General features: G+C 59.2%; 2 protein-coding genes across 2 annotated transcripts; both read left to right on the plus strand.

Annotated features, from left to right (window-relative positions):
- Window positions 1-400: 400 nt before the first annotated feature.
- Window positions 401-9,557, plus strand: ABB37_01935 (putative mitochondrial hypothetical protein; the record flags this gene model as incomplete). The annotated part of the gene is made up of 1 exon (XM_015798638.1): window positions 401-9,557. The coding sequence occupies exon 1, from the start codon at window positions 1,659-1,661 to the stop codon at window positions 9,555-9,557; it is 7,899 nt and encodes a 2,632-aa protein (XP_015662116.1). The 5' UTR covers window positions 401-1,658.
- A 1,013-nt stretch (window positions 9,558-10,570) lies between these two features.
- On the plus strand, window positions 10,571-12,952 carry ABB37_01936 (hypothetical protein; the record flags this gene model as incomplete). The annotated part of the gene is made up of 1 exon (XM_015798639.1): window positions 10,571-12,952. Exon 1 carries the CDS (start codon window positions 10,727-10,729, stop codon window positions 12,950-12,952), a length of 2,226 nt encoding a protein of 741 aa, XP_015662117.1. The 5' UTR covers window positions 10,571-10,726.
- Window positions 12,953-16,612: the final 3,660 nt, after the last annotated feature.

The following is a 16,612-nucleotide window of genomic DNA, read 5'->3' on the forward strand; positions in this document are numbered from 1 at the left end:
AGCACATCTGCCACCAGTAGAGACACACACACACACACACACGTCGCGAAGAGACATATATGTTAGTTTTTTTTTGTCTCTTTTGCTTTGGCTCGTGGCGCCCGCACGCAACACAACTGGATAGCAGCAACAACTGCAATATGAAAGCTTCATCAAATGCACAAGGGCATGTGTGCCCTTTTCGCGCGAAGGGGCACACCGCGAAAACAAAAGCACCCACAAAGGTGCCTCGGAAACGCAGAGAAGACAACGCAGTCGTCGCTCCGAACCCCAGGTCGGGTCGTGCTGATCTCCTTCCTTGTCTTTGATCTTCTGTCTTCTACTCCCCCCTCTCTCTATTCTTTTTTTCCCCTTTTATACGTGTTTATGGTTGTGTGCGCACTGGAACACATGCGGCGACAGTAGCCGTAGAGGGATAAATCTCACACTCCGGAAGGTGGGCCACGGGGTTCGTTTGACAGAGAAGAGAAGGCGCCGAAAGAAGGGTTTATTAAGGAAAAGGAAACTTGTTTGCACCCAACTCTGTCTGCTTAAAAGACCTCGCCCTCCTCTTTCTCTTTTTTTCATTCTCTTTTGGAAGCTTACGGCGTGTGTTGAGGTCACGAGAGAGGCGTTGGAGCAGCTGCTGACACAGCTCACTCTGAGCAAACAAGGATATTTTATAGGAAGTAATTAAAAAAGAGGTGTTTATCGTGAGTATTAACGTTTCATATACATCTTGTCGCTGTTTCTTTTTTAAATTTGTTTTTGTTTTTTCTGTTGTTGTAGCCGCACCCGCTTTTTAGGAATAGGAAACTTCTGAAAGCTCGTCCGTAACGAGGCTGCTGCGTCACATCACCGCTGAGCAGTTCAGCGCCCACCACACGGACCTTTCAAAATCTACACATATATATGTATATATATATCATACGGTTTTTGTTTTTTCTTTGTTTTTCATGCTTTGGAGTTTTCCTTAACGCCGCTGCTCCATATCTGTTGTCTGTTCTCCCCTTTAAAAGGCCTCTTGCTGCTGCTGCTGCAGTAAAAGTCGTCCTCCGGCGTGACAAACTGGCGTTGCCCCTTTTTCTTTCCTTCTTCGAAGTGTCTCATCCCCTCCTCTCTTTTCTATTCTTTTCCTCGGTTTGTGTTGGTGGTGTCCCGCTGCGTACTTCCTGCTGTGTTGCCGTTACAGTTTCTCTCTCTTATATATATACTCATTTGCTCTGTTGTCCTGGGTGCCGTTTTCTTTGGATAAATCAGCTATCTGTGATTTCAGTTTTTTTTTGTTTCTTCTAACAATCAAAAGCCCACGTACGGCCACCATGCGGCATTCCTCGCTGCTGTGGCGGGGAAGAACACCGCCACCACGGCGACTGCCATCGTCTGTGCCAGCCGGGGCGGGGCATCTGCTGCTGCCTCGCCGATCCCTTCATGTGACCACAGCGGCGTGTGAATCGCTGAACGGTTCATGTAAACCGCACACGCAGACACCACAGCGGCGTTCTCCGCGTTGCACGCTGACCCTTTTAGGGCTCCGGCAACGAAGCAGCAGCAGAAGAGGAAGGAGTGCCTCGCCTGCAGCGTCTTCCTCGGTGTTGCTGCCGTCGCCAACATGCGCGGAGAAAAAATCCGACACTGCGCTACATGGCATCCGCTTTGCCCGAGGCGGGGGCGCTTCCATGAGCGCTGCCGTTCGAACTCCTTTAACGAACTTTTTAAGCGCCGATGTGGCCCGGGCGGCTTCCGCGCCGCTTTGCATGAGTGTTCGCCGCGCTAGCGAGGCCGCCAGCGCCGGTGCCCCTCCTTCGACACACCTCACGGAAGGCAGCAGCGACCAAGAGGAAGTGCTCACATCCTTCGGTGCCGACGGCGCACCATCTGCTGCGCAGCGTTCACATGGCGGCTCCCACGGTGCCCACCGCCGTCCGCCACAGCAACAGCGACACACATCCTCTACGCAGTTCTCGAATCGCGGCGCGGACTCTGACCGACACCAACGCCATGACGGCACCAGTGCGGCCCCGGTCAGCAGGGCGGTACTCGCTGCTCGTCTCATGCGACGACACCGACTGCACACCACCCAACCCTACCTCGTTCTTTCCTCCGGCGAGGAGGTGCCCGGCTGCAGCGGTGGCGTATACCATTTGCAAGGGCGTCTTGACGCGCGTGCCGCGGCAGGCGGGGCTCGATCGAGCGCCTACGCCGGCCGCGTGCGTGGTGGCGGCAACAGCGTGCGCATGGCTTCATTTCCTTACCGCGACGGGTCTCCAGCTGCTTTCACAGCGGCAGCGGCTGCGGCGTCTCCGCAGGTGTGTGGGCACGACGCCGCCTACCGACGCATGCAGGACTTCGAGCCGTTTGAGCGCCTGTTCCGCCGCTACCTCGAGCGTGGGCACGTTCTCTACGCCACTCAGCGCCTCCTCCACCACCCTAACGCACCGGCGCCGGTGGTACTGCTGGACCGGATTCTGCGGCACCGCGTACCGGCCCCGGCGTTCGTCTCGCAGGCGCTGTTGTCCTCCATGCACGGCGCCCGCACTGATCGCAGCACGTCGGCCGCCGCGACCTTTGCCCTCCAGCGCGTGACGGCCCGACTGCGAACCGACGCCACGTGCCGCCCCCTCTACGACACCCCGGACATCCGTGCCCTGCTGCTGGAGGCGACGCTGCGGGAGGGTCTCTTCGATGTCGCCACGGAGCTGGTGCAGGAGACCCCAAACGAGTGGATCACCCCGCATGCGTGGTCGCTGCTCGTGCAGGCGGCCGGGCAGGCGAAGTTGCCACACTCACAGCTGCTGTGGCGGTTGCTGAGCATCCGCGACGGATCGTCGTCATCGTCACCCGCTGAAGCGGCGGAGGCGGCGCGGATGCCGAGCTCAACGGGCAGTAGTAGTAGTAGTAGTAGTAATAGTAGTAGTAGTGGGCCGATGCAACGGGTGCTGACCCGGGCTGGCGAGAGTGCGCTGCTGAAGCGGGTCCCGCTGTGCGGATTGCCCTACCCGATGTCCGCTGGGGCACCGCCGGCACCCCCGCCTCTTCCTCCGCCGTCTTTCCCCACGGCGTCAGCTGCAGCAGCTGCTGCTGTTGCTGCGTCGCAGGGTACGGAAAGTGCACAGCGCGGAGAGGCGTCTTTGGCGTCTCCCTTTTCCGCTTCCTCTGCTCCTCTTGCCGCGTCACCGAGCGCGTCGCGGTCCCCTGCGCCGTCCTCAAGGCTGCCGCTCGACGCGGTCCACATCCCTGGCTTCGCCTTCGCCGCCCGCACCTGCGGCACGGTGCAGATGCCGACCTTTCCCAGCATCGGCGCCCCTCTCTTTCAATCGAATGCACGCCTCTCTGAGAGGAACACATCCGCGAACGGAGAGGAGGCGGCGGCGGAGAAGGATTCGGCAAGAAGCGCAGCCCCCGCCCTTCCTCCTCCTCCGTCGTCTGCCACCTCCGCATTAGTCCCCAGCACCTTCAGCACCGAAGGAATGCGGTGGTGTGCGCTGGGTCCGGTGGATATGGGCTACGCCGCCGAGCACTACAACAGCGATACCGCGGCTGCTGCCGGTGACTTTCGCGCTGTCGGCGCTGCTGGCGCGCTCTTCGGCTTCAGCTCCTTTCAGTCGTTGTTTGCGGAGGTGGAAGAGGAGGTGCGGCGGACCGCGTCAACCGAAGGCGCCCCGTCGTCGTCTTCGTTGCCTCCGCGTGCGAGTCGGCGTGTGCTGTGGGAGACCACCGCACTCCGCATGCTGCACCAGCAGCACGGCATCGTCTACGGACTTGACGCGACCACGACGGCGCGTGTGCTGCTGCGCTGCGGTGTTGGCTTTTCTGGACAGGCCTCCCCGCTGCTGGCCCAGCACGTCCTGCGCCGCTACCTGCGCAGCTGTCATGTCCTGCGGGATGAGGTGGTGCGAGCACAAGAGCTGATTGAAGCGCAGATGGACGCGGAGGAAGAAGAAGCTGTGCTGGGCAGGCGAGATCGCACGCCGCGGTCAACAATACCCCTTCAAAACGCGTCGGAGACGGCAGCGGCAGCAGCAACGGAGGCTTCCGCTGCCACCACAACGACGGCGGTGACGACCGTTTCTCCGCGTCGATCAGCGAAGGAGTTGCTGGAGCTGTACCCTCGCCTCTCGCGTGCGGTTGCCCCACACCCTTCCCCGTTTCTCGTCTTCTTCAAGGTCATGCGTGAAGCACGCGAGGTGCTCTCGAACGCGGTGGACGAGGAAGTCGCCGCTGCCGCTGCCGCTCGCCGCTCTCGTACCAGCGGCCTGCGTGCGAACAGCTCGCTGCCGATGGTCCACTGGGAGCTCGTGTGGCACGCCTTTCAGCAGCTGAACCGCGAGAACCCGCTTTGGTTTACGCAGATGACCGCACAGGAGGCGGGCGACTTGTGCCAGGATGTCATCGAAGTCCTTTGCCACGGCGCCGATCCGTGGCTGCCACTCAACGTGGCCCGCCGCGTCTCGCTCCGGCACGTCGTCGACGGGGTGGAGATGGCGCTGTGGCTGCTGCACCGTCTGGACCCGTCGCACCACACGGAAGAGGCACGCGAGGTGGCCCGCAAGCTGTTCCGCTGGCTGCTGGTGGATGTCGGACTCCATCTCCAGCCGTCGCTGCATCACCACCTCATCCCAGCCGCGCGGGCGCTGATTCGGTTGGGCCTGCAGGAGGAGCTGCGCGTCCTGTACAGCGCCGTGCTGGATAACGTGTACGTGTTTCTCCCTGAGCACCGCGACGCGTTCATTCACGTGCTGCGGGACTTGATCTGCCCCTCCTGCGCGAGTATTCTGCCCGAGAGCGACGTCTACGTGGATCGTGCGTGCCCAAATTGCATGGCGGTGGTGCCCGCCAAGGACGCCGACACGATCCCGAGTTTCCGGCTATCGGCGGAGCATGTGGAGCGGCTGCGGGAGCGACGCAAGCAGCAGCGTCAGCGCACGCGTCAGCGTCTAAGCGCCAGCGTCCATCGTTTGCAATCGGAGGACCACGACAGAGAGCGACGCCCTGCTCGACCACAACGTCCGTATCACCTTCGAGGCCCACAGGACGCCGCGGACGTGCTACGGCGACACCTGCAGAGGAGCAAAGAGGCGGAAGAGGAGGAAGGGAACGAGGACGGCGGCAACGTGATGGCGCTGCGTCTCGCGGAAGCCGCCACCCTGGTGCCGGGTGTGTCGGTGGGGTCGGACTACGCCTTATTTCCTGTCGCTGGTGGTGGTGATAGCGGTCATGCGGCGGTGATGGACGTACGCGCAGCAATGGAGGAGTCCTCGCGTCGGCTCGAGCTGCAGCGGGCGGCACGTCGGTACGCCCTCGCTCAGCGCGGCGACACAAGCGATGATGCTCAACGTGAGGCGTCTTTCAGAGATCGCAACAGCAGCAGCAGCAGCGGTCTCGTCTCCCCCTACCGCACCTCAGCAGCAATGCCGACCACCCTGCCCATATCCGCGCAGGAGTTGGATGCCGCGACGCTGAAGTACCTGTCCACGGCAGCGAACGCCGGCGCCCGCGCGTCTGCGGCGACCAACGCGGCGCACGACGGCGTGTGGGTCTGCGTGTGGTGTCAGGCGGAGAACACCGAGTGGAGCAGCCGCGTGCAGTGCAGCGCGTGCGGGGCGGAGACCGGGCCTGCAGCCCCGTGGCGTCACTTCGCCTACGCCGATCCGGTGACGGGCGATGTTATGGCAGAGCTGCGCGGTCGCATGAGCAACTGTGAGGAGCGGCCGGTGGATGCGATAGTGGCGGGATACTTGCTCATGGTGTACCGTCGCACCTTCCAACTGCGTGCGACGCCAGCTGATCAGGAGCGGCTGCAGCGTCTCGTAGCGATGCTGTGCCGCCTGCAGGAACGTGTGTTGGCGGGCTACGTCTACACTCGCCTCGTTCCGCTGCCGCAGCGACACGTAGGTGCGCTGCTCCATCTTCTCGCGCAGACCTACGGACAGGAGAGCGAGGCCCGCTATCGTGCCCTGACGCAGGACGACCTGACACGACCAGAGAAGGAGGGCGTGTTCTTTGAGGCGGTCTTCGGCCCTCAGACGTGTCGGGTGTGCTTCGGCAGCCACGACTGGCACCTGTGCCCCATCGTCACGCGCGACTTTGCCGGCGCCGCGGATGCGCAACATGAACAGCAGCGCAGTCCCATCAGTCTCAGTCCTGAGGAGAAGCAGCGGGCGGTGCTGGAGAGGCTGGCACAACGCATTCATGAAGCAGCGCAATCTGCTGTTGCTGCCACCGCGCCGGCAGCGACGTCCCCCACCGCGTCCTCTTCAACCGCACGAAACCCAGCCGCGGCAGCAGGAAAGCCCAACGCACAGCTGGTGGTGAACGCGTACGTCGCCTTCGTCTCTTCTCCATTCCGTGAGATTTTTGCCGAGCTGCACGCTGACGACACAAATGAGCTGTCGCTGCTGCTGAGCAGCCTTCAGCAGTACCGCCGTGCCGCCTTCGTGCTGTGCCACATCCCCCTGACCCAGCGCTCCACGGCGGCCTACCTGCGGCTGGTGAGCTTCTTTAACGTAACAGAGGAGGAGGCGCTGACGCTGCTGGATGCGAAGACGAAGGCACCTCACCCGTCGGACCCAACCGCAGCATCAGCCACATCAGCGACTGCAGCAGCAGCGCCGAATTTTGTGCAGGTCACCAAGACGTGCTGTATGTGCCTGGATCAACGCCACGCCTCGCATGAGTGTCCTCGACTGGGGGAATGGTTGAGGGGCGTGCAGCGACTGGCGAGAGAAGAGCGGGAGTCAGCAGCAGCAGCAGCGGCGGCGGCGGCGAAGTCATCCACATCCACCACTACCGCGTTGGTGGACTCCGTCGGCTCGGCACGGCTGCGCCAGCGGCTGCGAGCACAGGTGGACGGCTGGACGACCGCCGGGCCGGAGCGGCTGCACGCGTTTTATCGATACCTGGTGGCCCACATGGAGTTGCTTGGGCCGTCGAGTCGTGATCGCCCCTCCGCCGCATCGCCTTCTTTAGCATCGTCTTCAACGGCGACAGCAGCTGCGGCGGCGTCGTCGTCACCGCGTCGAATGGATCTCAACGATCCGCTGGTCTATGCGGTGAACAAGACGGTGACGAAGCTGGCCATGTTGGAGCGGCGCAGCGAGACCTATCGCCTCTACGCCCACGCCCCCGTGGAGTGTGTGTCCGCCGCCACCACGTCAGCGGTGCTACGCATGAATGGGTTTGCGGAGGACAGCATCCGCGCACTGCTCAAGGCGGACGATTATGATGACGCTGCCGCGTCCTCGTCGATGGACGACGACAGCATGAGGGCTACGGAGGCGGAGTTGATGATGGCCCGCAGTGGCAGCAACGTGCATGCAGTGTCGGCTGCACGTCAACGCGCGCCGCTCGCCGCCCGCACCGCTGCCGTCCCGGTCCAGCGCTGCTGCCTCCTGTGCTTCTCGTCTGCGCACGCCTACGTGGACTGTCCGGAGCTCGCCGCGGCGGCGACAGAGGCGGAGAAGCTGCTATTAGTCGTGCAGCAAGTCGGCGGGATCAGCTGCGTGCACGACGGCATTGGCGCCGCGGCGGCGTACGTTTACAACGTGTACAACCGCGGACGTTTATCAGGCGGAATGGTGCGATTGAATCCGGCGTTGGTCACAGCGCTGCTGACGCTGGCGCGGCGGTGCTTCGCAACGCATCAGCTCAGTCACGGCATGCGGGTGCTGCGGCGAATTCCGGTTGAAATGGTGCCCCCCGCCACGGCGTACACTGACCTCTGGCGGGCGGCGGGCTTACCCGAAGAGTCGGTGGAACAGAAGCAGGCCCAACTGCTCGCGCTGTACGACGCGGAGGGCCTCGTCCCCTCGGTGGACTCGCCCCCACCTCGTCCGACCTTCTCGAACAGCTTCCTCTCGCAGCTGAGCCGTGTGCTGCACGACGACGTCTGCCGGCACTGCTACGAGCACGGGCACACCATCGCGACGTGTCCGCTGTTCCACGCCGAGGTCAGCTTCGGCCGAGACTACGTTGCCGCCTACCGCATGAGTATGATGTCGGAGCAGCTGGACCGCGCGTGGCAGGAGGCCTACCTGCTGAAGTTGGTCGACTTCTTTCGCACGCACTATTTGTTTATGCCGTACCACATCGCCGGCGTGGCGAACGCGTTGAACGCTATTACAGCGATGTGGAGCTTCCGCGGCGAGCCAGGGATCGCGCTGCGCAACCTACTGATGATCCCTCCCGCTTACCGCCGTCGACAAGCCTTCAAGCACGTTCTGCACGCTCTGCGTGTGCCGTCGGCGGACATCACGCGCTTGCTGGGTGACTTCTACTTCGCACCAGAAAACAGCGGCGTGGGCGGCGGCGGCAACGGTAGCGGTCACAACAGCGCTGGCGGGGGAAACCCACAGCAGCAGCAGGAGATGATGATGGCGCAGCACTTGCTGATCCCGAAGCCGGCCATTCGGGATCTGGCGCGGCGGCAGATCTTCGAGCAAGTTCCCGCGGCGATGGTGGCCTTGACGGAGAGTACGGAGCGCATGGCGCACATACGCGCCAACCACGAGCGCCGCGGTGGTGCGGCTGACACACTTTCCTCGTCGTCTTCTGCGTCTGCTGCATCTGAAATGAATGCTGGTAGCGGCATGGGTGTGGGCATCTCCGCACGCATCGCGCAGTCTATCCGACAGCAGCAGCAGCAGCAGCAGCAGCCATCGCCTGACATGGATGGCGTCTCAGCATCGTCCTTCAACTCACCCATTCTGCGACGTGTGATGCAGAGCGGCGACATGGCGCAGCTGCGCGAGGACTTCGATCCCATTCTCGCTGAATTGGAGAACGCCGTCGGCATGCGTCTGGGCAGCCGGCACACGCTGTTTACCAGCGCCATAGACATCGTGGGCTCCGCCGCAGCGTCCACGGCGACGTCAGGCACGGCGGGCGCGGCGCGTCGCACCCGTGCGCCTTCCCCTACGCATCCCTCAAGAGATACATCATCCCCGTCATCGTCATCGTCATTCTCAGCAGAGGTGAGCACGTCGTCTACCGGTCGCGGTGTATCGGAGGCGGAGGTCGTCACGGAGGTGCAGACGCAGCCCGTCCAACGAGGCAATCCCCAGCGCTCAGCGACACCCCGTTCTTCTTCTTTCCCCTTGCCCCCAAAGCCGCTCTCCGCCGCACAGGAGCCGCCGTTTTCTTCGTTTGCGCGTCAGCTTCGTGAGCAGCAGCAGGGCCAACCGCCACCACGCAGCCCAAGAGGCACGCAGCCGGTAAACGAGACATCAGTGACTGCGCCGCAGGTTGGTGATACCGCTACTACAGGAGGAGAGCGAGCGCCAGCAAACAGTGGTGCGGTGCCGCATGCTGCGTCTCGCATGAGCGAGGATGAGGTCAAATCTTCTTTCTCTGAGCCTTCAACACGCACGTCACGCGAACGGCAGCGACAGCAGCAGCAGCAGCAACAGCGATCACAGGGACCAACGGATCACCGCAGCCGCAGCAACAACCGCGACTACCGAGGCAACCGCAGCAACGCACAGCCTTACCGTGGAAGTAACCGACGGCAGACGCAGCAGCAATCGCAGCGTCGTCACGATCGCAGAGACGGACGAGGGAGTAATACAGAGGCGCAATAAGGCAGTCGAGGAGATAGATATGTTTAATGGTCAACAAGGGGGATGTGGAGCCACACATTGGAGCGGAACAGCGCTGTGGCCGACTCGTTGTTGCCGTGTTTGATTGCATCTGTTGCTCATGGCGTGTTGTGTGTGTGTGTGTGTGTGTGTGTGTGCGTTAGTGGTTGGCGTATGTGACGTCTCGAGCCTCTCCTGTTGATGTGGTGTGCCTTCACCACAGTGGAGAGTGGTTTCTTGCGACGTGCCTTTTTTTTTCCTTTAATGCTGTTTTTCGCTGCATTACATGTCATGCTTTGCGTTGCGAGCACCGCTTCACCCCGGTAATACGGCGGAGTTGTGGGAAATACAATATAATAATTAACAATAAAAACTCGGTAACCGCAGCAGGAGTGCACCTTCCGGTTGCTATTGGACGATGCGTGTACAGAGAACACGCACCCTTTTTTTTTTAAAGGAGGTTTCTTTGAAGAAAAAAAGGTATATTTATTTGTTGGTGTCTGTTCTTGCCGCGGGGAACAATATTCTCTGTTTTATCTATCCGTTGTGGCGGCTGTGGCACCAGCTGAGCCACGCTAACCCTTGTCATATTCCTACTTTAACGCACGAAGGAGCGAGAGCAACTGTCGGGGGGGGGGGGTGAAAGTGGGCGAGCATGTTTTCAAACAATGTCGGAACTCAATCTCTTCAATCTCCAACAAGAGAAGAAATACATATCTCTATGAAAGGAAGAAGAAGGCGAATCGAATCGAAGCTGCTGCTTCGTATCAGAAGGCTTCTTCTAAAACCGATGATTACGAGAATCTGTCTTGAGGACACCATTCTAGATATATATATATATATATATATATATTTGTATTTGCGACTTCACTATGACATCTCTCCAGTGCAGTTTTCGCCTGCAATTCGTTCTTTCCCTTTTTTCTCTCATCCTTCTTGTGTTTTCTTCTCTTTACCTCTTACTCCTCTGAACTTCTGGCCGCCACACCCGATGCTGAACACCACCGACGTTTTGTAGCCGTGCGTTCTATTTCTTCTCTCTTTGACAAGCCATTCACCTTTCCTGATTTGTTTTCTTGTTTTCTTTGTTTTCTTTCCATCTACGGACAACGCTGAAGGACCCGCCCCTCCCTCCTTCCGTCCTTCCTTTCTCTCCCCCTTACAGCATTCAAATGCAGAACTCCGTTATCAAGCTCACCATTGAGAAGGCGGAGGCCCTCCTCGCCCTCAACCCGGGCGGCACATCGAACCCGTACATCACAGCCACCATCGGTGCCCAATCGGTGACGACGCCGGTGCAGAACAAAACGGTGAACCCGGTCTTCAACGCGACCTTCACCTTCACCGACTGCCCCTTGCCCTCCATCGTGACGCTGCGCGCCTTCAACAAGATCCAGTACGTCGATGTCGAGGACCCGCTCGGCACGGCCACCGTCACGCTCTTCGACGTCCAGCCGGAGGAGACGACCAAGACGGTGCAGCTGAGCCACGGCGGCAATGCGGCGTTGGCCCAGCGCGCGCCCAACGGGTGCGGGTCGGTGCAGATCCGCTACACCGTCACGCCCATGCCCGAGGCGGCCACCGCCGAGCACCCGCCGATGCTGGTGTCCAAGAACGCCAGCGTCACGTCCGCCGGCGGGGCCTCCACCCCGATGCCGGTCCCGGCGGCCATCAACATCGACGCAAGCGCCCCGGCGGCGATGCCGGTCGCCATCTCGCCCAAGGACAGCCGCATCAGCACGCCCCGCTCCGGCGCGCGGTCGACCAGTACGGCGAACCTCGTTGCGTCGAACCCGAGCGTGACGAACCCGGCCGCCACGACGCCGATGCTGCGGCCGGTGGAGGTTTCAGGCAGCGCGCCGCTCGGCAGTGGCGGCGCTGGTGCTGCGGCGGCCGTCGTACCCGTGTATTCCTCCTCCGCCGCGTTTGGTGGGATCGGCGGGCAGAACAGCCAGCTGACGCCGCCCAGCCTCACCCCGGCGAAGCCACCGGCTGTGTCGACGTTCCTCGTGCCGCAGGTGGCACCCCCGCCTCCCGCGACGACAGGAATGAACATGTCCCTCAACACGGCGCCAAACAACGGGTACACGAGCTACGCCGTGCCCGGTGTGCGGATCCCCGCGCCGGTGGCCGAGCTGGATGCCGCTGCTGCTGCTGCCGCTCCCGTGGCGGTCTCTGCGGAGTCCTACTACGCAAACAACAGCGCCTGCCAGCCCGCCTCCACCCCGCTCCCGGCGGTGAATGCACCGTCGCCGAACAGCGCGTCGATGCTGCCGGTCGCGCCCAGCGCCGTCGCGGCGGTTCGCTTCGCCTCGCTGCAGGAGACCACCAACGCGGCCACCTCGTTTGATGCGCAGTACTCCGCAAAGGCCCTGCAGAGCGCGTCGGCCAGCTCCCTCTTCACCGCCGCAGCGCAGGCACCGCTGCTTCTGCCGCAGCAGAAGTTCCTGTCCGTGCCGCCCAACATCCACGGCACGCCCTTGTCGAACGTGCAGTCCCGGGAGGGGTCGCGGCTGCCGTCGGCGGCGCAGCTGCCCCCGCCGTCGGTGGCGGTGGCCGGAGGGGCCTTCCCTGCCCAGGCCCTTCCTGCAGCGCTGGAGGCCGGTGCAAACCCAGTCGCCGTCGCCCCCCGCACGCCGCCGCTCAGCTCCAGCACGTCGAACAGCCGTCGCTCCACCCCGTCCACGCTGTCCTCGCACGGACGCCCGACGTTGTTTTCCGCCGCCGCCGGTGCCGCTGCGGAGTTCCCTGCGCAGGCGTCACTGAATGCGCCAGGGGGTCAGGGCATGCGGCGTGGTGTGGCGCCGGTGCCGGCGACGGCTGGCGTGCCGCTGCAGCAGCAGCATCGGCCCAACGTGGGCGGCTCCGCCTTCCCCTCCCCACCGCACCGGACACGCTTTTCGGTTCCGTCCACGTCCGCGTCTGCACCCGCGGCGGCGCTCGACGGCACGCGGTCGCCGAAGCGGCGGAGTCCCAAAAACGAGGCGCCGTCGGACGCGGCTGTGCCCTCGGCGGAGGCCCTCTACGCGGACCCGGACTACCTCTTCGAGGCCGCTGCGAGCGGGATGGATGAGGCCATCTTCCGTCAGCTGCGCGACGTCGACCCGTACCTCACCAACGGCTTCCTGACCTGCCTCGACTACTCCGGCCGCAGCCTGCTGCACATCGCGGCGTGGAACGGTCAGCTGCGGGTGATGCAGATCCTGCTCGCGCCGGAGCCGGCCGCGCCGATGATCGATCTGCGTGCCCTGGTAGCGGCGAAGAGCGGTAATACCATTCTTGCACGCCGCGGCCTGCAGCGGGCAGGCGGAGGTGGCGCGGTGGTTGCGTTACTCGCACCCGTCGGCCGGTCCGCTGCTGCTGTCGATGCACAACGCACGCGGCATGACGGCGGCTGAGTGTGCGATGGAGGCGGGCTTTCCGCAGGTGGCGCGTCTCCTGATGCCGAACTAAAAGCGGTAAAGAAGAAGAAGAAAAAAAAAACAACGACCCATGCCAACGGCGAAGGAGGACGGTGGTGTGTCGGATCGTGTTTGGCGGGTCAGTGCGATTCTGAACGTCGACACGTCGCACGGTGCTTCCGCTTCTCTCCGCATCGCCACTACGCGCCGATATGTTCATGTGCAGGTGTTAACAGATGCGCGTACCTTCGTGCGTACGAGCGCGTGCACACCTGTGCTTCCGAATGTGCGTGTTTGGGCTCGAGTGCGGATTACTCGTGAAAGGTGCCGTGATGCTGACGCACCGGGAAAGTGCTGTCTGAAGTGTCCGATGGTTTCTATGTTGCCTTGATCTTTTTTCTTCTTCTTTGTGAATGCTTCGTGTTCGCTGGCTGAACGTGCGCGTGCCTCACAAACGGTGTTTTTCCCTCGCGTAGTGGTTTCCGTATACGGTTCTTTTGTATTCCGCTTCTTTTATTTTTATTTCTTCCTGCGCGATGGTCACGTTCTTGGGGCGCGCTGACCCGTGCATCGCTGTACTCCGTTTCCCTCGCATGGGTGCTTCGTCTTCTGTTATTATCTATCTTATCTCTTTTTCTCCCCCCTTTAGCCGGTCGCAGGCGAGGTGGACGGCGTTGATGTGGCAATGCAAACTGATGATACTTTTCTTTCTTTGGCGCTGCACAAAAATCAGTTTAGGTATTTATTATTATTATTTTCGTTTGTTGGTGCTAGTGCGGGCTTTCCTTCTTTCCTATTTTTCCCCCTTTTTCACTCCTGTCAGCGGTTTCTTTTGGTTTGTATTATGTGTGGCGGCGGAGAGGAGGTGACGTCGCGCGTGCCGAAAGGGGGGGGGGGGTAGCCCTTCGCCGCACCCTTCACACGTCGCTTCGCCTCTTCAAAAGCTATGAAAGAAACCTCCCCCTCACTAACACATTCACACACACAGAAGGAGTTTTTATCCGCCGTGAAGCCGTCGTGAAGCCGTCGTGAAAAAGAATCTTCCTTTCTAGACGGAGCAGCAACGGCGGAGCGGAAAAATATGAAGACGGAGTCGACCGGCGCCGCTCTGGTGCGAGCTGAACCTGACACATTCTCGATCATTAACAATGCACACCTACGCACACACACACACACTCACCGCAGTCGCACGCACGCAGAGACAGACAGGAGGTGGGGGTGGCGTGGCGACACTCCCCTCGCCCCTCCAAAAAGAAGACATCGTTGATACGAGCGCAGGACTGCATAATACTCAGAAGAATGAAGGAAATAAATTAAATGTAAGAAAAGCGTGCATGGACTGCGCTACGAGAGCTTGAGGAGGCCTGCGTTCCCATCGGAAAAAGGAGAAGAAGAAGGTGAGGTCTCAAAGATCTTCTCTTTGCATTGTTTACTGGCATTAGCGAGCGCTTCAAATAAGCGTTATTCATTCACACACAGAACTGTATCACTTCCTTCGATTTAAAGAGATGGAATGGTGCAGTGAATGTAGCTGCTAAGAATCACGGAGAAGCCTATTAAAAAAAAAGAAAGGCTGAAAAGAGTTGATTTGAAAACCGGCGGGTTTTTGCAAGCCGCTACTTCATCTCTTTTCTGCTTTTCTTTTTCTTCCTGTGTGCCGTGTGATGGTGCGATGGAAGCCTCCTCAGAGCCTCGCGTGCTTTCGTCTTCGCGCTTTGGACGTCCTCGTAGCCTTTTTATATTTCACTTCGAAGAGAGGCGCCCTCTGTGCTGTCCATCGGTGCTTGCGTGTGTGCCTGTGTGAACGTGTGTGTGTGTGTGGGTGTGTATATCGAACACCTTCGCTCGGTGTGCCTCCCTTCTCGCGGCTTCCTTCCTTTCAAAGTGTAAGCTTTCCTGTTCCGGTAGGTTGCACACGTTCGTTGCAGGGGAAAGAGCAAGAAAGAGAGAAAGACCACAAGAAGCTGCGAGAAGGGGATGCGTCGTTTACGCGTTGCTCCGTGGCGGTGAAGGGACTCAACGGCTTTTTTTTGGGTTTCTTTCGGTGAGTCTCTGACGGATCAAATACGGTATAAGAAGAGAAGAGAAAAAGGTATGCTGCAGCTACCACGACTACGAGTGGTGTGCGTATTTGGGTAAGGGGGCGTTGGTGCCTCTCATATTTTCTTTGTTTTAGGTATTTGTTTTGGTGTACAAAGGAAAAGCAAGTGCTGGTCGTGCTTACGGCTTTCACAATGCTTTGCGTTCTATGTTTCCCGTTCTTTGTTGTCTTCAACAAATTCTTCCACCTCGATGTATTGTTATGAAAACGTATTCCTTTAAAAAACGAGTTAAACTCCTGCGATCAACGAGCAAACAAACAAGATATATATATATATATATATATAAAGCCTGTGAGCGACTTTCTACGTCTTTTCCTTCTTGTTTTTCCTCTCTCTTCTCCGTGCTTCTTCATGCTTCACCTTGTCTTTTTTTGATTTGATTTTTTTTTCCCTTTAAAGACGACTTCTTTCTTTTTATCACTCAACCTCCTCCCTTCCCTCCCCCCAAGAAAAACTCCTTCGTCCTCCCCGCATCCGTTCACTGCAGGTGTGTGTGGGAGGCTCTTCCTCTCTCTTCGTGTTTTCTTCTTTTTCATGTTCTGTCTTCACGTCTGCACGTGCGTTCTTCCCTCCCCGCTGCTCACCTCCTTCTTCTCTGCTGCGCGAGAAACAGACAACTACAGCCACGATGAACTCCTTTGATCAATAACAATAACCTCAGGGGGGTTTTCTATATCGAACTGTGTGTTGAGCAGCGTGAGAAAGTACAAAGAAAAGAAAAGGATCGCAAGGGAAATAACGCTGCTCCGTTATGCTGGGATCCAACCTGCGTGTGGCGATGACGAAGTGAAAAATTGTTAAAATAAGAAGAAGATAAAGTTCCTTTCCCGATATCTTCTTCCCTACGTGCTGTCGCAAAATGGGAAGAAAACGAAAACTCCAAACTCTCCCAAAGAAGGCGTCCTTCACAGACAAAAAGAAAAGAACAGGAAAACAGCCGTTTTTTGTCACTAGGAAGGGAAAAGTTGGTGCTCTCATCGAAGCGATCCGTTGTAGCGCGAGCAGCGATAATCCTATGAGCGATATTGTAGGCCACTGCGTGTCGAACGCGTTGGGTAGCTGATGGAAGGAGCACTTACACACACACCCTTGCTGGTTCTTTCCCTCTCCTCTTTTGACATGGTGCTTTTCCTTTTATTATTTACTGTTGTTATATACGTCCCCCCATGTGTGTGCGCGACAGTTGCTCTTTTTTTTTTTGGTTTTACCGTCTTCTCTTCTTCACGTTTTCTTTTGGATCCTGGAAAGAGGACGAAAGGAAGAAGAAGAAAAAGGTATAACTGAATAACCCGCTGTCTTTTTTTTTCTAATATTTGCAGCACGGGGGGCGCGTTGTAGCGTCGTTGCTACGAAAAAGGCGCCTCTGCTTTTGCGTTCTTTGGGGTTTTCTCTTTCTCCTTCTTTTTTTGTTATCGACAGGCACTCAAAACGGGGGCGTTGGTTGGTTGGTTGGTTGGTGATGGCGCTTTGCCTTTCTTTCTTGTTTTGTCGTCTTTTTATTCGTACTCTGCACGCGTTTCTTCTTCTTTCTCTTTCCCCCCTTCCTTTCATCTCT

The sequence above is a fragment of the Leptomonas pyrrhocoris genome, assembly GCF_001293395.1.
Source record: "Leptomonas pyrrhocoris isolate H10 chromosome Unknown, whole genome shotgun sequence".
Taxonomy (NCBI): Eukaryota; Euglenozoa; class Kinetoplastea; order Trypanosomatida; family Trypanosomatidae; genus Leptomonas; species Leptomonas pyrrhocoris.